Source organism: Tenrec ecaudatus, chromosome 10, assembly GCF_050624435.1.
Source record: "Tenrec ecaudatus isolate mTenEca1 chromosome 10, mTenEca1.hap1, whole genome shotgun sequence".
Lineage (NCBI taxonomy): Eukaryota > Metazoa > Chordata > Mammalia > Afrosoricida > Tenrecidae > Tenrec > Tenrec ecaudatus.
Genome location: NC_134539.1, coordinates 7555033 through 7576568, shown reverse-complemented (window position 1 = coordinate 7576568; position 21536 = coordinate 7555033). Strand labels below are relative to the sequence as shown.

At 43.7% G+C, this 21536-nt stretch overlaps 2 protein-coding genes across 6 annotated transcripts in view; both read left to right on the top strand.

Moving 5' to 3' along the window:
* The first annotated feature begins 2423 nt into the window (after nt 1–2423).
* On the top strand, nt 2424–6991 carry RANBP6 (RAN binding protein 6). Of its 2 annotated transcripts, XM_075559901.1 has the most exons (2): nt 2424–2590; nt 3706–3908. In XM_075559901.1, exons 1-2 carry the CDS (start codon nt 2455–2457, stop codon nt 3774–3776), a joined length of 207 nt encoding a protein of 68 aa, XP_075416016.1. In that variant the 5' UTR covers nt 2424–2454; the 3' UTR covers nt 3777–3908. The 2 variants fall into 2 exon arrangements, with proteins under 2 accessions (XP_075416016.1, XP_075416015.1); XM_075559900.1 differs by having other exon boundaries at nt 2424–6991.
* A 2486-nt stretch (nt 6992–9477) lies between these two features.
* BRD10 (bromodomain containing 10) overlaps nt 9478–21536 on the top strand; it is a 77476-nt gene continuing 65417 nt past the window's right edge. For 3 of the 4 annotated variants that reach the window (XM_075559898.1, XM_075559897.1, XM_075559896.1), the window contains exon 1: nt 9485–10641. In XM_075559898.1, the coding sequence (XP_075416013.1) occupies nt 10115–10641 (527 nt within the window). In that variant the 5' untranslated portion in view covers nt 9485–10114. Of the gene's footprint in view, nt 10642–21536 lie in introns of all 4 variants that reach the window. The other variant, XM_075559899.1, reaches the window with a different exon arrangement.

The following is a 21536-nucleotide window of genomic DNA, read 5'->3' as shown; positions in this document are numbered from 1 at the left end:
TTCTCATTCTGTCACCTGCAGTTTGAGCCTGAACACCTCTGTATTTTAAACCAACCATGCCAAATGATTCTGACGCACTGGTGTTCAGGTTTTGGAATGAGGAACGTTGTTTATAAAGAGGAGAATTTCTTCCTAAGTAGAAGTGTATTTTCATTGGCTGGTTTTCCCGGGAAGTAGATTGTATTAGTCTGGCAGCTCTGCTAGAAACCTGTTTAGCATCATATTATTATCAGTAGGGAACTCAGCTCCTGGTTTAAAGCACTTCCCCTCTTAGTTCTTGTCCCGCTCCCAAGAGAGCATTCAGGCCAGAGTCAGAGCAAGGGCCTGAAAGGAGTTTATTAAAGGGAGTTTCTGTATGGAAAGGCGACGGTCCCTCAACTAATCTGAGGGTTCTATAGGATGGAAATTCAAGTTTTTATCCTGCTAACTGCAGACTTCCTCCGCCTGGCTGGCTTTCTGTAGCATGTCCCTCCTGGAAAGGGGAGGCACATGCACTCGAGTTCATGATGTGTTAGCATCACCAGGTCCAAAACCGAGGTCAGTTCAACCACTGCGGTCTCCTCAACCCACACCCTTTCACTGCCTCCTTCTCTTCTACTGATTTAAAGAAAAAAGGTGTTTCCCCTGCCATTCACTTTCCTCTGTGCTGGGAAGCTAAAGTGATCTAGGAAACGTGCCTTGACCTCTCATTTGTGCTAGAAACTCCTTCCATTGTCAACCTCTTTCCCCTTGTCCTGGCTTTGTCTTCTTAGCATCAAGTTAAGCAAGCCTCCACTGACAGATGAGAGCAGGCAGTAACTTAGGGTGCATTGACTAAGAACTGAACCAAAGCACAGAAGTCAGGAATTCGACCACTGAACTACCACGGCCCTGCCTACTTTGTCTATTATCTAGTTAATGTTAAAGCTGTGAGTTTCCATTTTTGTGGATACATGCATGTCTTAGGCTGGGTTCACTAGAGAAGCAAAACCAGCGAAGTTTACATATGTATATACACAGAGAAATTTATATCAAGGAAATTGCAGATCCAAGCAAGGCAAAATCCTCCACAACTTCAATCTTTTCTCCATTTACCATGATGTTACCTAATGGCCCAGTTATGAGAATTTTTACTTTTTTTACATTAAGTTATAATCCATTGTGAAGGCTGCAATCTTTGATCTTCATTAACAAGTGCTTCAATTACTCCTTATTTTCAGTAGTAAAGTTGTGTATCCCAATGCACTGTTATTTGATACCTTGAAAGAGTAGTTAGAGAATTCCCAGCTTCTAACAGCCGAGTGCTTTCATTTTATAGTTTCGGAGCATACAAGAGAACTTTGAGCAAGGAAGGCTACAGAATTTCTTGAAAGACTAGGCTCAGGTCTTCACACTATTGGCCCAGGTTACTTTCCACTGTAATTTGTTCAGCTGTCTTCCCAATCTTCAGTCGAATCCACATGCCAGGTGGTTCTCATCCATAGGACAGTTTGAAGAGCACTTGCTCTGTGTCAGAGTCCACTCGATATCAAAGGGCTTTGGGGGTCTCTTTTGCACGTCTGCAGTGTGTTTAGTTTGGAGACTGCATTAGGAATAGGAATGGGACAGAAATCATTGTTTTCTTTTATTGGATACACTGGTTTTTCAAAACAACTGTACTGAAGTATAATTCATATGCTGTACAATTCACCAATCTAAGTTGTACTCTCAATGGCTCTTAGTACAGTCACATAGTTGGTGCAACCATCACCACAATCAATTTTAGAACATTTGCATTATCCCCCCCCCCCAAAAAAAAACAACCAAAACAACAACAACCTGTTTCCCAACCCGGCCACATCCAGGAAACCACTCACAATCGTTCTAATTCTACCCACCTGCCTGCTCCGGACCTTTCTTATAAATGGCATTATACAATATGTTATCTTTCATGACTGGCTTCTTGCATTTAACGTCTGGAAGATGTACTTCTAGGGGGCAGAATGGGGGGAAAGAGGAGCTGATACCCAGGGCTCAATAGAAAGTAAATGTCTAGAAAATAATGATGGCAACATATGTACAAATATGTTTGATACAATTGATGTATGGATTGTTGTAAGAGCTGTAAGAGCCCCCGATAAAATGATCTTTAAAAAAAAAAAGACGTACTTACTGTTTTGACCGGCCAAGGTAAGAATACAGATTAGAATTTGAGAAAATTCACTCACACTTCCACTCAGATACGATCAACTTTAAAGTTTTTTTATTCCCCCCTGTACAGAAAGACAGTATTTCTGTGATTGGAAATGGAAGAAAGAATAATCCCGATCTCTCCTCCACACAGTCTTGCACTGCACGCCCCGCCCTCCCGCTTCCCAGCGTCCAGCTCTGGGGCCGACAGGCCCCGCCCCTCGACGCCGGCGCGTCGCTTACGTCAGAGCTCCGAGCCGCAGGGCCCTCCCTCTGCCGCGGTCGCGCTAGTTTTGACGGAGCGCCATGGCGGCGGCCGGGGCTGCCGGGGTGTCGGCGGCCGCGACGGAAAAGCAGGAGTTTTACCAGCTACTGAAGAACCTGATCAACCCAAGCTGCATGGTGCGGAGGCAGGCGGAGGAGATCTATGAAAATATCCCGGGCCTGTGTAAGACCACGTTCCTCATAGATGCCGTCAGGAACAGAAGAACGGGTTTTGAGGTGAGACAAATGGCTGCCGCACTGCTCCGACGGCTTTTGTCCTCGGGGTTTGAGGAAGTCTATCCAAACCTACCCCCTGAAGTTCAGAGGGACGTCAAGATTGAACTGATACTGGCGGTTAAGTTAGAAACACATGCTAGCATGAGGAAAAAACTTTGCGATATTTTTGCGGTGCTGGCCAGGAACTTGATAGACGAGGAGGGCACTAACCACTGGCCCGAAGGTCTGAAGTTCCTGATTGACTCCATCCACTCTAAAAATGTGGTTCTATGGGAAGTTGCACTTCATGTTTTCTGGCACTTTCCTGGGGTTTTTGGGACCCAAGAGCGGCACGATTTGGATATCATCAAACGGTTATTGGACCAGTGCATTCAAGATCAAGAGCATCCAGCCATCAGGACCTTATCTGCTCGAGCTGCAGCTGCATTTGTGCTTGCTAATGAGAATAACGTTGCTCTTTGTAAAGACTTTGCAGACTTGCTGCCGGGAATCTTACGGGCTGTGAATGACTCTTGCTACCAGGATGATGATTCTGTCCTAGAATCCCTTGTTGAGATTGCAGACACAGTTCCTAAGTACTTGGGTCCTTACTTAGAAGAGACTCTGCAGCTGAGTCTAAAGTTATGTGGCGACTCTAGGCTCAGCAATCTGCAACGCCAGCTGGCCCTGGAAGTAATAGTGACCCTGTCTGAAACGGCAACCCCCATGCTGAAGAAGCACACGAATTTCATTGCACAGGCTGTTCCTCATATACTAGCGATGATGGTTGATCTGCAAGATGACGAGGACTGGGTGAATGCTGATGAAATGGAAGAAGATGATTTTGACAGCAATGCGGTTGCTGCTGAGAGTGCACTAGACCGGTTGGCTTGTGGGCTTGGTGGAAAAGTGGTTTTACCACTGACCAAGGAGCACATCATGCAGCTGCTTCAGAGCCCCGACTGGAAATGTCGGCATGCTGGATTAATGGCCTTATCTGCCATCGGGGAAGGATGCCATCAGCAAATGGAAGCAATTCTAGATGAAATGGTTCACTCTGTCTTGCAATTTCTTCAGGATCCTCATCCAAGGGTGAGGGCTGCAGCCTGTACTACACTTGGACAGATGGCTACGGATTTTGCACCTAATTTCCAAAAGAAATTCCACGAAACAGTGATTGCGGCTCTGCTGCGCACCATGGAAAATCAAGGCAGTCAGCGCGTGCAATCGCATGCAGCTTCAGCTCTTATTATTTTCATCGAAGACTGCCCCAAGTCATTGCTAGCGGTCTATGTAGACGGCATGGTGAAAAATTTACATTCCATCTTGGTGATTAAACTGCAAGAGCTGATTCGGAATGGAACAAAGTTGGCCCTGGAACAACTGGTAACAACAGTTGCCTCGGTTGCAGATAAAATTGAAGACGAATTTGTGCCATACTATGATATATTTGTACCCTCTCTAAAGCACATTGTTGAGCTTGCTGTGCAAAAGGAACTCAAGCTTCTGAGAGGGAAAACGATTGAATGCATCAGTCACGTTGGTCTTGCTGTTGGGAAGGAAAAATTTATGCAAGATGCACCAAATGTGATGCAGCTGTTGTTGAAGACACAATCAGATTTAAATACCATGGAGGATGATGACCCTCAGGTCTCGTACATGGTTTCAGCGTGGGCTAGAATGTGTAAAATTCTTGGGAAAGATTTCCAACAGTACCTCCCATTGGCTATCGAGCCTCTCATTAAGACTGCTTCAGCTAAACCCGATGTCACTCTTTTGGACACACAGGACGTGGAGAATATGAGCGATGACGACGGCTGGCAGTTTGTCAATCTTGGAGACCAGCAAAGTTTTGGAATTAAGACATCAGGGCTTGAAGCAAAAGCAACCGCTTGCCAGATGTTGGTTTACTATGCGAAGGAGTTGAGGGAAGGATTTGCGGAATACACAGAGCAAGTTGTGAAACTGATGGTTCCCTTACTGAAATTTTACTTCCACGACAATGTTCGAGTGGCGGCTGCAGAGTCCATGCCTTTTCTGCTAGAATGTGCAAAGCTGAGTGGACCAGCGTATCTTGCACAGACGTGGCAATTCATCTGTGATCCCTTAATCAAGGCTATTGGGACGGAACCTGATGCAGATGTCCTCTCAGAAATAATGAATTCTTTTGCAAAGTCTATTGAAGTCGTGGGAGATGGGTGCCTCAGTGATGAACACCTGGAAGAACTGGGAGGAATACTGAAAGCCAAGCTTGAAGGTCACTTTAAAAACCAAGAATTGCGGCAGGTCAAAAGGCAGGAAGAGAACTATGACCAGCAGATTGAAATGTCTCTGCAAGACGAGGATGAATGTGATGTTTATATTCTAACCAAAGTATCCGATATTTTGCACTCATTATTTAGTACCTATAGGGAAAAGATTTTACCATGGTTTGAACAGCTACTCCCATTAATTGTAAATCTAATTTGTTCCAGCAGGCCGTGGCCTGATAGACAGTGGGGCCTGTGCATATTTGATGATATCATAGAGCACTGCAGTCCAACCTCTTTCAAATACGTCGAATATTTCCGGTGGCCAATGCTACTAAACATGCGTGATAACAACCCTGAAGTCAGGCAAGCTGCTGCGTATGGCCTGGGCGTTATGGCCCAGTTTGGTGGCGATGATTATCGCTCTTTGTGTTCAGAAGCCGTGCCACTGCTGGTAAAAGTCATTAAGTGCGCAAATTCTAAAACCAAAAAAAATGTCATTGCAACAGAGAACTGTATCTCAGCAATAGGGAAAATTTTGAGGTTTAAGCCTAACTGTGTAAATGTAGACGAAGTTCTTCCCCACTGGTTATCATGGCTTCCGCTGCACGAGGATAAAGAGGAAGCTCTACAGACTTTGGGTTTTCTCTGTGACTTAATTGAGAACAACCACCCAGTTGTGCTTGGCCCAAATAATTCTAATCTTCCCAAAATATTCCGTATAATTGCTGAAGGAAAAATTAACAAGACTGTTAACTGTGAAGATCCTTGTGCCAAACGCCTAGCTAATGTCATCCGCCAGGCACAAACTGATCAAGAGTTGTGGCTGGAATGTGTATCCCAACTTGATGAGGAACAGCAGGGAGCCCTACAGGAGCTGCTAAATTTTGCTTGAAGCACTTTAATGTCACTTGACTATCACTATAAAAGTAACTCCAAATAAATGTTAGGGGTGGATTCCATGATAATCGAGAGAACTATCTTCTCCCGGCTTAAACAGTTCATACTTCTTCCCCACATTTTCCCAGGACAGTCAATGTTACAGCCTTTCGTTCATCTTGCATGTTTTGTCTCTTAAACACAGACCTTAGGTGACAACCTGTACTTCCATTGTCTTAGATTAATATCCTGTCCCCTAGTTGATAGGGAGTGTATCCATTTTTTTGCTAGTTGAACTAGTGATCCTGGGCAAACAATATATTTAGTGTCAAGGTGGCATGCTGAATATTGCAAGCTGCTGAGAACTCAAAGTAGGAGCATGTTAGGACAAACATCTTCAGAATTCTAGGCAAAGAAGACTGTAGTGGCAGGTTTATCCCTACCTGACAATACTCCTGGTTGTCATGAGAATGGGAGGATGCTGTTTGGGATACTGGTGAAATGTTGCAGTGGGTGTGGGGAGTTCATAACATAGACAGAAACTGGGTGGGTCAGGCCCATATTTTAGTTGTCAAGGTGTTAATACCTTTAAAATCTCAACTGGACGGTTCTCTACTTTTTAAATTATCCAGGATAATAAGAACCATGGTTACAGAAAAGGGAATCCAATACATCTGACATTGGTAGCAATGTAAAATACTGAAACACAGTGTTTGGCAAATAATATGTAATCAGTATGTGTGGAAGGAGTCAGTGTTACGTGTATGAACAGAGTATTGTCTTGTGTATATGTGCTGTTTCCCACCCTCCAAAGCAGCTCAACAAGAAGAGATGCCCTGGTTTGGATGGGGTTAAAATTTGTTGCTATTTTGAAGACTACTTAAATAATTTCTTTAGTAGCACTGAATTATATCATGAAAGTGAAAAGAAAGGTAATTCTAGCCCTCAACATGGGAAAGAGAAAAGCTGTGAGGGCCAATCATTTAGCTGTAGATGTGCACTATAAAGAGAAACCTTTCCTCAATTTCTATAAAGCTAGGGTTAATTATATTCATTGGAATGTTGGCATTTGACAGTGAGCTTTTTGAAGGGCAGGAAAAAAGCTTTCTACTCCGTAAATCATTGATCCCAAAATTAAAGAGCAAATACATCTACCATGATTTCCTAGGGCTGTTGTGAGTATTATATATGTAAAGTATGTTGCAAATATTTGACCTACTAAATGTTCAATAAATGGTAACCATTATTGCTGTTGTTTGTACCTCTGCTGGGTTCTTTGTGGTGGCTGAGAATGGCTTTTTCATGAGGATCTCCCTTCCTCACCAACTACCAGTCCAAATGAGCATCAAACTAGGTCATTGTGAACAGGGAGAGAAGTTGTGATTTTAGATAGGCAATTCCTTTCTACTCCATACAGTGGTTACTTTTATGCGTGTATCGAAAGTTAAAGACATTATGTGCAATATGACCACAATATTATTAAGATGAATAGAAAGATTCCATTACAGAGGATTCATAGAGATAAGACTAAAAGGTAATTTTTCCTTTCCTTTATTCATGTCTTATAATTTATCTACAACATATTTCTTATAGTTTTTCTTTTGTCTTTTTAGGTTACAAGGCCTGCCCTACTTCCCTAATAGCTATCTCTATCACCTTAGCTGTTCATGAAAGTGACAGAACGGATGTCCGATCTACTCACACACACACCTCTTTCACCTTTCTACCTCTTAATTAAGAAGCTCTCGAGCAACTTTTCTAGCCGTTGCCTCCACTCCTGTTGGCGAGGTATAGGAAATGCTGCCAGGCAACTGGAGTAGGCACCCGGAGGTTTGAGAGAAGTCTGAATCTAGATTTGAAGCTTGACAAACCACTTTCTTAACCTAAGTATCCATTTATCCACCTGTAAAGTTGGATTAAGACTTAGAAATGAAGGAGATAACAAATGTAACATGTGGTGGCCCAGAGTTCAAAAATGGGAGCTAATATCAGACTCAAGGTGGTGGGCAAAGCACAGGAAGAGTGCATCATTTTTGAGTAGAACAGGTCTCAGATTCTGGGGCTCCCTTAAAGAGAATTAGGATGTCCCATTAAGACAGCCCCTAGTGGCACAGGGGTTGTGTGCTCAGCTGCTAACTGAATGGTTGGTGGTTTGAAACCACCGGCAGCTGTTTGCTCCTATAAAGGCTCACTATCTTGGAAACCCAGGGGGATGAGTCTACTCCGTCCTTATGAGTTGGAATCAATTCCATGGCAATGGGCTTTTTCCCCCCTTCAATACGGTTTCATTTTCAGGAGACGTGGCAGTTTGGCTGCTAACAGGTGGTATTTCAAACCCACCAGTTACTCTTAGGAGATGTGGCAATCTGCCTCTGTAAAAATTTACACACTTGGAGACCTTAGGAGACAGTTCTAGCCTGTATATTATGGGCCCTGGTAGCGTGGTTTATTATGTCGGGCTGCTAATCACACAGCAATTTGAACCCACCAGCCTCTCAAATAGGAGACTCGTCCTATAAAAATTTATAACCTTGGAAACCATATGGAACAGTTCTACTCATATAAGCTACATATGAGTCAAACTGACTGAATGGCAGTGGGTTTATGAATCAGAATCCTTTTTGGGCATACTATTTCACCTTAAGACCCCTAGTTAACTTACCAGAGTGGTGAGGTTTTGCATTTCCTAAGTGCTTTAAAGTTCTCATCAGTGAGAAATAAACAGAATAACCCAATCACTTTAACATAACTTTTACTTGCTAGATTTCTATAATTTATGTGTACTGAAATAATTCCAAATTTCAAGCAAGAAGGTTCTGCTTACGGAGTCGTATGTGCCCCTTCCTAGAATACAGGGAAAAACTAGGAATATCTACTTTGTGGAATCACCTGTTCTCCCCCACTTATGTTAGGCAACATAAATTTATATGAATGATGAGTCCCCTTTGTAGTCTTCCTGCAATTTAAAACAAGTTAGCTACCTAATGCTCTCCAGTTCAGACTTGAGATACTTGGTGACTTCTCTAGCACTGTTATTTCTTTACATTAGGTCCATATTCTTAGAAAAACTCTAAGAGTTGAGTGTTTAGATGTGTATTTTTAAAATTTTAACGGAAAAACTTCGTTTCCAAAATATGAATTCATGTTAAGAACCGGAGTCAGCATTTTCCAAATCCAGCTTTGCAGGTAACTTCACATTCTGCAATCACCTCCTTGTCTTGCCTGTGAACATGGTTGTTAACTTCATTCTTTAACTTCCCTTTCCAAATTCCACATTTATATAGCAGACCAGCAGTCACAGCAGGGGCGTAGGGGAGGAGTGGTACAAACGGCAGGCAAATTTTAGAATGGGCAGGGTTTTGTGCTTCTATCCATTTCTCATTAACAAAGGTCATCGCTAGCTCTATCTTTAGTTGATAGGGCTAATACCTCAGTCTCCCTATGCCGGGTCCAGAATCGATTTGGCAACTGGAACCAGTGCAGGGCTTAAAAAAAAAGGTAGTCTCACCTCCGACTTTAAAAAGAGCTCTTTGGGTCTCTCCCAGGAGAGGGTGTGAAAAGCCGCGCAGGCGCTCGCTTTCCTCCTCGCCCCGCCCTTTACAGGCGCTACCCACTGATGACATCATTGGGTCGCGCAATGCACACGGCCTCCAGGCCTGTAGCGGGGCGGGACTCGAGGGGGCGGGGCAACGGGCTCTACTACGCATGCGCATCAGGGATGGCGACGGTGCTCCTTTCTTTACCTTTCACCACAGCTCGCCGGGTCGGGGGGGCCTGAGTGCCCTCCCCCTTCTCTCTCTCCTTCTACCTCCCCTTCTCCCCGCCCAGTGGGGCTTCTAATTGACAGTTGTCGCCGGGCCAGTCCGCGCCGCCTCCTCCTGCCCGGGTCCCCGCAGGTAGAGGGGCGGGAGGGGGTGTGAGGGCGAGGAGGAGGAGCCGGGACCGCCGCGGCCCAGCGTAGCGGCCCCTCGGGGGAGGCGAGGAGACCCCCTTCCTCCTCGCCCCCTCCCAGCCCCGCCGCCGGCCGGGGAGGGGGTGGGGCGCCGAGGCCGCGGGGCCCGGACGGCTGGTGAGGGCGGACAGGGCCCGGAGGGGAGGCCGGCCGAGCGCTCCGCCACCGCCGGGAGGGGGGACGAGGGCGCCCCGGCACCCCTCGCCCCCTCCCCGCGCGCCATGTAACCCCGCCCCGCGCGGCCGCCGAGACCCCCGCGCGCTTCGCTCCGCGCCGAGCCGGCGGTGAGGCAAGCGAGGTCGATGCGGCCGGGCGGGCGCGGCGCGGCCGGGCCGTGAGGAGCGGCCCGCCCTCACGCGTCCGCGGCGCCGTCAGCGGCCGCCCGCCAGCCCGGGCCTGACGCGGCATGAGCGCGCCCGGGACGCTGGCGGCGATGGAGCCGGCCGGGGAGGAGCGGCCGCCCCCGGCGGCCGAGGACGAGGATGGGGAGGCGGCGGAGGCCGCCAGGCCGGCCGGAGGGAGGAGTGCCACCTCGCGGGAGGACGCGGCCGGCCGGGAGCTGCCCTACGAGCTGCAGCAGGGCTACCGGATCCTGGGCGAGTTCCTGCAGGAGAAGCACCGCGGCCTCACCGCCCCCTTCCTGCAGCCCGCGGGGGGCGACGCCGGCGAGGAGGCGGCCGAGGGCCCGCGCGCCGCGCTCGGGCTCGGGGCCCGGACCGCCCGCGGCGCCCCGCCGTCCGGCCCGGGCCTGTGCCTGCTGCAGATGGAGGAGAAGTTCTCCCGCGGCCAGTACGCGGGCATCACCGAGTTCGTGGCGGACTTCAGGTCGATGCTGGAGGCGTGCTACCGCCTGCACGGCGTGGACCACTGGGTCTCCAAGCAGGGCCAGAAGCTGGAGATGATGCTGGAGCAGAAGCTGGCGCTGCTCTCCCGGTAAGCGCGCCGGGGCTCGGACGGGGTGCGGGGAGGGGGGAACCCGGACTGACAGACCGACCCAAACACACCCTCACACGTGGCGCCGGGGGGCCGGGCCAGGCCGGGGGCGGCGCTGACAGGTGCGGCGGCGGGGCTGGAGGAGGGGCGGTGGGCCCGGAGCCGGCGCCCCGGAGAAGTGCCCGCGAACTCCTGCCAGTCTTATTAGCAGGGAGATTATTGTCTATATATTTTTTTTTCTTAAGGAGAAAATAACCTTAGAATGTTGGCTGCTGTAGAAGGTGGCTGTTCCAAACCATCGGAGAATTCATGGGCCTCCTTCCCACCTGGGTCGGCCGTCCAGCCTTCACAGTGGATCTTTAAAATGGTGCACGTAGGCTTTCGGCTTCCAACTGCGGAGGCCGAATTTTTACTGCAGGAGGCAGCCCGGCAGCACCAACTTTCGAGTACGTTTAGACACCTGTGTGTATTCCAGAAATCCTGAGTTATACAGGCTGCCCAAGTCAGCTCTGTCTTCCTGGTCCAAGGAGACACCCTCAGATGCATGTATTGATTTTATAATCACTGTGTAATTGATGTGAGCCAAACGAAATTTCAGCAGAAATTCCTCTGCGATAGACAATGAGTGGAAGGTTGTTGGTAGTTGGATGTGAATAGTATTGGCACTGTTTACTAGCTGAGCAAACTTGTCCAAGTCACGAACCTTCTTTTGGCCTCAGTTTTCTCATGTGTAAATTTGGGATGATAATCGTACCTACCTGGGAGGGTGAAATGAATCAGTGCTGATAAAAATCAGGGCTGGCTCAGAAACAAGATCCGTCTACAATATCATCTACCATATCAGTTTGAATAAAATGGAAGATGACCTCATGCTTAAAACCATGCCTTGTCCTTGTTACACACAAGGTCCTGAAAAGTTGTGCTGACAGTGTTTTGGTCAGTGACTTAAAGTTGTAAGTTAAAAAAAGGAATGACCATTCTAATTAATCTCTAATTGTCTCTGTCTTCCCATAGGCTGTTTGCTAGACAATCAGTGATTTCTCCCTGAAAACAGCAGTTAGCCAAGGGCATAACTCATTAGGAAAACTGTTTAAGGAATCTTCTTTTTAAATACTTTATTCGAGTGTAATTATTTGTTAGTTGAATAATTACAAGTGGGCTCTGTAAATGGCTTTTCACCTGTGCAAAGCCTTTCACAGTGTGCACACTGCTTTGTGGTTATGATAACTCCCATTCATACATGTCATTAATTGTGAGTAGTTAAATCTGTCCCAAATTGAAGTCATATGTCTTGACCTGGAACTGACTGTAGCATCTATCCAGTCTAAACTTCTAGTTTCGTGGTTGTTGAAACCAGGATGAAGAAGAGGCAAGCAAATGACTACTTGAGAGTGCTATGGGGGAGCAGACGAATTTGAATGGACCCTAGGTTTCAGGTCTTGGGCTCTATGAAAAAGCAGATAGACAGTTTTCTCTTTAACATAAAAGTACATTTTAAGTGCTCAGAATTATCATTGCCAGTGGCCATTACTCAGAATACTGCATTCTCCTGTGATCTCGTTGCTCCCATTAATTGGAAATTAAACTTAGAACATTGTATAGTTTATAATTATTTCCTACACTCTTAGGCCAAAAGAGGTAAACACTGGCATTTTAGTAGCAAAAAAGTAATATAATGATCTAAGATAGTTAAAAATTTTGTGTACCTCATTTTTTTGGTATTTGATAATATGTAAATACTTTTTGCTATGTTTGTGGACCCTAGTAAATTATTTCTTCTCTGCCAGCCTAAACTCGAGTCATTGCTACTGTGCCTTGGGTGATCACACTTTGAGAACAACCTAAATCACAACTACTCCAAATGCATGTAGGAAATGTAGTGTGGTTTCAGAACAGTGTGACATACACTGTGCACACAAATACGGTTTCCAACAAACGAGTGAGCTAGATAGCTCATTTAGAAGTGGTATGTGGTGTTTTACTAATGGACACTAATGGATCACTTAAATGCTATCATTTCAGTATCCTTTTTTCTTCTGGTTTATGTTTACAAGACCCTGAATTATCTACTTATTTTTTTTAACTCCTGGAGTTGAACCTTACTGCTGCTCTGTGTACCAGGCCATCTCAAAACTGACTGCCATCCAGTCATTGTCAACTCATGGTGACCCTATTGGGCAGGGTAGAACCGCCCCTGTGAATTTTCCAGACTGTAACACTTTTTGTTTGTTTGTTTTATTAGGGGTTCATGCAGCTCTTACCACAATCCATACATACATCATTTGTATAAAGCGCATTTGTACATTCATTGCCCTCATTCTCAAAATATTTGCTCTCCACCTAAGCCCTGGAACTGTAACTCAGGGGTCCTCAAACTTTTTAAACAGGGGACCAGTTCACTGTCCCTCAGACCCATTGGAGGGCCAGACTATAGTTTAAAAAAAATATGAACAAATTCCTATGCACATATCTTATTTTGAAGTAAAAAAACAAACGGGGCAAAAACACCTGGTGGGCCAGATAAATGTCCTCAGCGGGCCACATGTGGCCCGCAGCCGTAGTTTGAGGACGCCTGCTTAACTCTTTACAGGAGTAAAAAGCCCCATCTTTCTCCCACTAAGCCATCTGTGTCAATCTTTTTTGCTACCTCTCCACCTACCATGCATGTTGTCCTAAGGAGTATTCTGGCTGTACTTATTCCAAGACAGATATTTTGGTTCTTTTAGCAGTCCATTGTATTTTAAATATTTTTCACCAGCACCATAATTCAAATACATAGATTTCTCTTTGGTCTTTATTCAGTGTGCAACTTTCATGTGCATATCGAAGCTATTGAAAGTACCGTGGCTTCGGTCAGGTGCACCTGAGTCCTTAAAGTATCATCCTTGCTTTTCAACATTTAAGAAGCCTTGTGCAGCAGATTTACTCTGCAGTGGGTTTGATCTCTTGACTGCTGCTTCTATGAACTTTGTGCATTCAAACAAGGTGAAGTCCTTGACAACTTCAATCTTCTGTTCGTTCTCATGATGTTACCTATTTGTCCAGGTGTGAGGATTTGGGTTTTCTTTACATTGAGTTATAATCCATATTGAAGGCTACAATCTTTGATCTTCATACGCGAGTGCTTCCAAGTCCTCACTTGTAAACAAGGTTGTGTCTTCTGCATCTCACAGGTTAATAAGTCTGCCTCCAATCCTTATGCCACATTTTTCTTCATCTCATCTTTCTAATTATTCACTCAGCACACATGTTAAATAAGTATGGTGAGAGGCTACAACCCTGATGCACACCATTCCTGATCTTTAACCATGCAGTGTTTTTGCACAACTACTTCTTGATCCTTGTACAAGTTCCAAATGAGCACAATGAAGTGTTCTTGAATTCTCTCTCTTCTCAAGGCTATCCACAGTTTGTCATAGGGAACTATATACTTAAAAAGAGAAAACACATGGTAATAATTCTATAAGGAAGGCAGGTACAAGGGAAACTTAGAGGAAGGTGATTCAAGTCTCAAAGAGCGAGGTGGCCACAGGTAGGGAGGGAGAGGGGAAAGGAACTAGGTAAGGGTATTAAAGAGATCTCCGTACTTGAACTGACTTTTGAAGAAGTTAAAATTGCTAACTGAATTATTTTGAGGGGAAGGGGCAGGGGCGTGCCAGCATGCTGAATTACAGTGAATGCAAGGGATGACACAGCGTAGTATTTCTGGGAACTGTAATTCTGCCTGGCTCTAGTGTGCTGTCCTGTCAAAGCAGTGTCCATCTCAACAGATGTGAGATAAAGGAAGAAAGAGCTGGAACTTCAATATACATGTCTTTATTTTAACCTTTAAAAATTATATGTGGGCTTTGGTCTTGTGATGTTTATAATAGCACTACAAATATGATTTAGAATTAGTTTATAATATATATTTATAATACCTAATCATGTGCCACCTACTTACCCACCCACCCACCTTCCGGTGTGTTTGTAAAGTAACTATGACAGAATTAGAGCTAAAACAACTGAAGTATGTTGTTTTCGTTTCCAAAGCCAGATTAATTATACTAAATAATTTCATATTGAGTGCGCTTATTCTAAAGTTACACCTTATTTTGCTGAGCTTAAGCTTGAATTCAGTATATTCCTGGTTAACATTTTCTTGATTTCTGAATTAAGTGCAATCAAAAAATGGTACATGGAATGCACTAATGCAGAATGGACTGAAATATAGCTGAAGGCTATTTAGATATAGTTTTTAGTTGGCAGGATATTTCTGGAGATAAAAGTACAAATACTTCTTCACAATTTGAGCATTAAATGCTCAAACAATTTTTAGAGATTTCCAAATACAGATAATAATTGAAATAAAAATGACTTTAGTTGACTGGTTTTAATCTTCTAAATAGAATATTTATTAGCTTGCTTATACTCAATTAAGATTCAAACTTGCAGGTTAGCTAGAAATTTTAACAAGATGCTCAGTTCTCCCTTGTGGTCTAACTCCCTCTGAGGCTGTAATTCTATCTCTGCTTATCTAAATATTTTAAACTTTTTGATCTTTGGTAGTAGAATTTAGTTTGTCTCTTTTTCAGAACTATTGAATGTTGGAGTGTGATACTCTGTGCCGTTCTGTTTATTATAGTTGCCCTTTTTTGAAATGTGTTATTAAAGGTTCAGAAACTATTCAAGTGCAGTTATGAAAGGATGAAGGATTTTAATTAATAAAACATTTATGCAGTACCTCCTTGTTCTAAGATTAAGGGTTAAGAAAGCCAGTCAGTCCTTGATCTCAAGAAGCATAAAAGCGGGTAGGAAGGAACACAGACTGCTATGTCAGAAGGTAATAATATATGTGAAAACCATGTTTCTCAATCTTACTCTGTAGTCAGAATACCAGAACACTTTGTTTGCAGAGCATTTGATATTTTCCCTGGGTGATACTAAAGCCTTAGATTATGGGAGGAAGCCCTAAATGAAGAGATTTCTTATCTTGCACCATGGTTTGTTTTCTCTATCGATTGGGAAAACATAATCACTTTGGGGTTTTGATAGTAAAGCTTGTCTCATCTTCAGAAATAATAGTGCTCTGAGGGAGTAGACTTTGAAAGTGAGTGTAATGAGCTGTTTGAACATGCTAGTGTGCAGAGGCTGGTTAGGTCCTGGGCAGGGGACAAGGAGTACTTGACTTTATTCAAAAGGGCATAAACCTTTGTTCGAGCTAGGTTTTGAAGGGTGGGTGAAGTATTCATAGGTAGAACTGAGTTTAATTGAATAATTATTTAACTGTTCTGTGCCGGGTAGTATGTAAAACCTAGTGGATATAATGATAAAGTTAGTAAGACATTATCTGGTACTTCAAGGTGGTAGATTAACAGAGAAACACTCAAGAAGTAAAGGTATGGGGCCAGGTGACCAGAGAGTATTTGGGGGCCACTAAAAGAGCCATGGAGGTAGAGTGAGCAACCACTAGATGGGTAGGTTGAATCCACCAATTGTTCTGAGAAAGTTGTGACAGTCTACTTCGATACAGTTTACAGCCTTGGATTCACTATGGGACATTTCTACTGGACTGGAATCAACTCACAAGGAGTTTGGGTTTGGATGAATTTATACCTGGTGGTCAGAGTGTAGGATGGGTAAGGCTCTGTAGTAACAGGTGAGCCTACAGCGATAAGCCTGGGCCAAATATCAAGAATCTTAAATGCTTGCTGAGGAATTAATCTAGACAGTATAGCTCTATCACAGATTTTAATGGAGTGCTGTGACTTATATTTTGAGACTTGAAGGCTAAAATGTAAGGAGAGAAAATGAAGCTAAAAGTTAATTCCAGGAAGACCTGTAGAACTAGAAAGGTGGGCGTGGATGCAAAAAAAAAAAAAAAGTGGGGTGCAGAAGACTGGGATGTCCAAAAATCTTTTGAACAATTGAGGCCTGTGAGGAAAAGTGACCGTGAGAGGTGGTGTGCATTTGAAGCTGCCCAGCTGAGAATTATTAGGAAGGGAGTTCTCTGGTGGAGTTGCCGAGTGAGCAGTTACCCTGCACAAGGGCACAGACATGAGAGCGGATTGATTGTCCCGGAGAGTCCAGGGGAACAAAGGCAGAGCTCTGTGTGAGAGTTGACTGTCCTGTCTTCACTTTGGAAAGACAGAAGACTAGAAGGATTTTGAATGTGTGTGTGTGTGTGTGTGTGTGTGTGTGTGTGTGTGGTGTTGTTGAGCACAGGTCAGCAGGGCACAGGGTTACTGAACCTTCATAACTACAGGGTTTGCAGCTTGTCCGAGGTGCTATGATTGGGTTTATTTGACTCCAGAACTATCTTGGGTCAGGCAGGTAGTTCTCAGCTACCAGGCCCTCAAACTCATCAGCATTAAGCTTGATGACACTTAACTTCTTTAAAAGATTTGGATCTTCTGGTGCCTCAGGGGCACTGCATGAGGTCTCCAGCACATGCTCCTTGTTAGGAAGCTTGGTGCTGATGAACATGAGGGCTTGGCCAAGGTAGACCCTAGCCGCAGTTCCTTGTGGTTTTCTAGTCACCTCACCCCCCAGTCTGTAGCCTGTCAGCCCCAGCATAGGACAGCATCGTGATGTGGATGACATGGAAGGGGTGGAGCCACACTCTGATATAAAAGCCATCTTTGGCACAACTTTCACCAGGGACTTGTTAGCACAGATGCAGCAGCCTGAAATGAGGAGAGCTGCTTTGCTTGTCTTCTTCCTGTATCATGCGACCACAGAGTATGAACCTCATACACCTTCTTCGTACAGAGGTCAATGATGGGAATCTTGGCTTCAGGGACAGCTCAGCAAAAGTAAATCACTAAACTTGTCTTCCAAAGTGCCTCTGGGCGGGTTTGAACCTTCAACCTTTGGCTGGTAGTACAGTGCTTAACCATTTGTAACACTGTGGGATTCTTAAAATACAAGGATAAGTCAAAAGGCATTGTGCTAACATTTCAATTCATTCTTGCATAGACTTATTCCAAATAAAATGTGTTTCAACCTGTGTCTGCGATAGACTGGTGTCCGCAATAAGCTGGTGCCTGCAGCCAAGTTCTCTCAGTAAAGCGCTTGTCCTAGTCATGTAGGTGCCAATGAAACTCACAGCAGACAGGTCAGCTCAGAAGGTTATGGCAGCTGTTTTTTGGGATCCCTGAAGGGGGATCATCGTGATCAGTTTTCTTGAAGGACAGAAAACAATCATGGGACTTACTATGAAGAAGTTTTGAGAAAATGGAAAACTGCTGGTGAAGTAAAGCCGGGAAAGGGGCACCAAAGAGTTTGCTTTCATCACGACAGTGCAAAAGTTTTCTGTTCCAACTTTTATTGTGAATTAAACGGGGTTTGCATACCAGACTGATGTTTTTTTAATTCAACAACTTAAAACAGCTTATCAGACTTGTCTGTGACTTGCCTGTGTCCCACTCCTCAACTTCACCCAGCCCTTGTCCGTTCCCCCATCTTCATATCTTCCCCTTCACCCAAGATAATAGCTGTTATTGCGGCGGGAAGGAGGATGGGTGGGAATTGGGATGGGGGTGGGCATATATGTGGAAAGTTTAAAAGTAGATCATGGATTTCATTTCTTGAGTTGGGCTGTGTAAGTATATATAGTACTCTTCCTTAAAAAAAAAAGTCCTCAAGATTACCTAACCCTCAAACCTAAATAGAGGTCTGAGAGGCTTTAAGAAAGGAGGAAAAGTAGAACTGAAATTGACTTGAAGTCTTGAGTAACAAGTTCCTCTCAGAAAAAAAGTCCCGTCTACCCTCTGGCTAATTACTTCCTCCCTTTTCCTCTCACCCCTGCTAACCATCAAAGTTTCTTTTTGTTTCAAAATCTTTTCTTGATTTTCTTTTTTAAATATCAGTAGTCCTTTTTATGTTTGACTAACTTCATTCAGCCTTTTGTCTTCCAGATCCATTCCTACCAGGAGCTGTGGCAGCACTGTTCTTAATGATGCCTAGTATTCCATTGTGTGTGTGCTTCAAAGTGTATTTAGCTATTCTACCAATAGGCATTTAGATTGTTTCCATCTTCTTGCTATTGAATAGTGCTACCATGAACATGAGTATACATATATATCTATATCTGTGCTACATTCTTTGTTTTTGTAAGGTATTTACTGAATAGCACTGTTGCTGGGTCGTGTGCTATTTCTTTTCCTAGTGGTTTGCAGTAGTGCCATACTGCTTTCCACCGTGGTTGAGCTGTTTTACAGTCCACCAGCAGTGAATGAGGGTTCTAGTGTTTCTCTGCCTGCTCCAGCATTTGTTGTCCTTTGCTTTTTTGAACTTTGCCGTTCTGGAAGGAGGTGGTATCTTATCATTATTTTAATTTGCATCTTCCAGGTGGCTAGTGATTGAAAGAATTTCTTCATGTTTGTTGACCACCCATTTCCTCTGCCTATATTTCAGTTGGGTTATCTGTTTCTTGTTGAGATGTGGAAGTTTTCTATAGGCTTTAGAGATTGGTTCCTTGTGTGATAGTCATTGCCCCCAATGTTTTCCCTATGTCTGTGTGGGTACTCTATGGGTGAAATCTTTTGATGAATAGGTTAGTTATTTTTAGGGATCCAGTCATCTATTCTAACCTTTGCTGTGTGTTTTTTCCCTTATGTTTGATAATGCTCTTATGTGTTGGGGGCCCTAAGTTACCCTATTTTTTTCATTGTCTATCTCTAGTTCTAGGGTTTACGTTTAGGGCTTTCATCTATTTTGAGCTCATTTTTGTATATAGAGCGAGGTATGGATCCTAATTCCTTCTTCTACAAATGGAAATCCAATTTTGCCAACATCGTTTGTGGAAGAGACTATCTCTTCCTCATTTAATGTGATTTGATTCTTTGCCTAAAAATTGGTTGCCTGTAGGTAAGTGGGTTTATTTCTGGATTTTCTATTCTGTTCCATTGGTCTATGTATCGCTCGTTGTACTAGGTATCAGGCTTTTAGAATACAGGAGCTTGGCAGTAGGTTTTGAATCAGGATTTTAGAGGTTTTCTAGTATTATTTTGTAGTGCCTTGCTTATCTTGAAGCTCCTTCCCGTATAATGTTGGTGTGTTAGTCTGCATTGACTGGAGAAACAAATCCAGGGACACTGTGTGTAAGAGAGTTTTATATCAAAGAGTAATTGTACATTAAGAAAACGTCTCCACCCAGTGCAGATCAAGGTCATAAGTCTGATATTCACCCATAGGCACCATACTGGTCTATAAATTCCTCTTCAGAGTCAAGCAGCACATGCAATGATGATGAAGGCAGGAAAATCACAGGCCTGTGGGTAGAAAGTCTTGTGGATACAGTGGCTGTGGAGACATCTCTGGGGCTCTTGCTGGCATCAGTGTGGCTCCATGTGGCTTGTCAACAGGAAGGTGAAGCAGAGAACATGTGTGTCCTGCCTCCAGGGAGGAAGACAGGAGTTCCCAGAATCCTCAGGAGAAGACCATCCCCACACAGAGGCCTCATTAGTTAAGACATGATTGACAGGCTAGACTCCATCCTTCTCTCAAGTTGACAGGAGATTATGTAACTGCCACAGTTGATTATTTTTCCCATCTTTTTAAAGAATGATGTGGAGTCTGAATTAGAATTGAATTATATTTATAGATAACTTTAGATAGTATTGACATTGTCACGGTATCTTTCTGCATATGAACATGGCAGTCTTCCATTTTATGTAGATCTTTTTTGGTTTCTTGTAATAGTATTTTGTAGTTTCTTTGTATGAATCTTTTGTTTCATCTTTTGGGTTCCTATTGTAAATGGTATTGCTTTCTTGGTTTCCCTTTCGATCGCTCTTTAGTATCAAAAAAAAAAATCAGTGCTACCCAGTCGATTCTGACTCATAGCAAACTGATAAGACAGGATAAAGAACTGTCTGTGGGTTCTGAGACTAACTCTTTACAGGAGTAGAAAACTTCATCTTTCTCCCTCAGAGTGGTTGCTGGTTTCAAACTACTAACCTTGTGATTAACAGACCAATGTATGACCACTGTACGCCAGGGTTCCTCTTCATTACTACACAGAGATCCAGTTGATATTTGTATGGTCATCTTGTACCCTGCTACATTGCTGAAGCTTTCAATTATTCTAATGATTTTCTTATTTAGCCTTTGGGGTTTCCCATGTGTAGGATCATATCATTTGTAAATAGACTTTTACTTCTTTGCCAATTTGAATGCCTTTGATTTCTTTTTGTTGTCTATTAGCTCAACCTAAGACTTCCAGAGTAGTGATAAAAAGGCATTCTTATCTGGTTCCCATTCCCAAGAGAAATACGTGCAGTTTCTCTCTATTGACTTACTCAGTTTATGAAAGTAGCAGATTTCAGTTCATCATACAGCTAGCTCTATTTTAGTTTTATATATTCTCTAGACTTTCTCAATAAATTATAATTGTCCAGAGCAAGTAATGGCCATTTTCATCCCAAGGAACTTACATAATAATATGAATCTTTAAGATTCATGTTAAATTAGGGAGGAAGGGGGAAAAAAGAGAAGCTGATAAAAGAGAGCTCAAGTAGAAAATGTTTTGAAAATGGTGATGGCAACATATGTACACATGTGCTCGATACAGTTGATGTATGAATGGTTATAAGAGCTGTAAGAGCCCCCAATAAAATGATTGATTAAAAATTAAAAAGAAAAAACTTGCTAAATCACTTGAGGTTCCTTTTCTTTTTAATTGGGGTAGTATTATCTATCCCCAAGCCTTTTGTTATATCATCTCCCACCTGAGACCTGGGAATGTTCCAGAATTAATTGCCCTTAAAAATCAGGATTTTCAATGTATACACTTTAAAGCAAGACTAAGAAAACCCAATAAAATGTTAATTGTGGTTATTACTAAGTGATGAAATCCTGAATATGTTTCGCTTTAAAAAAAACATTTTATTAAGGGTTCATACAACTCTTAT

Excerpts from the sequence above, each read along its gene's own strand:
- RANBP6 (XM_075559900.1), top strand. The coding sequence starts at position 2,455 with ATGGCGGCGGCCGGGGCTGCCGGGGTGTCGGCGGCCGCGACGGAAAAG.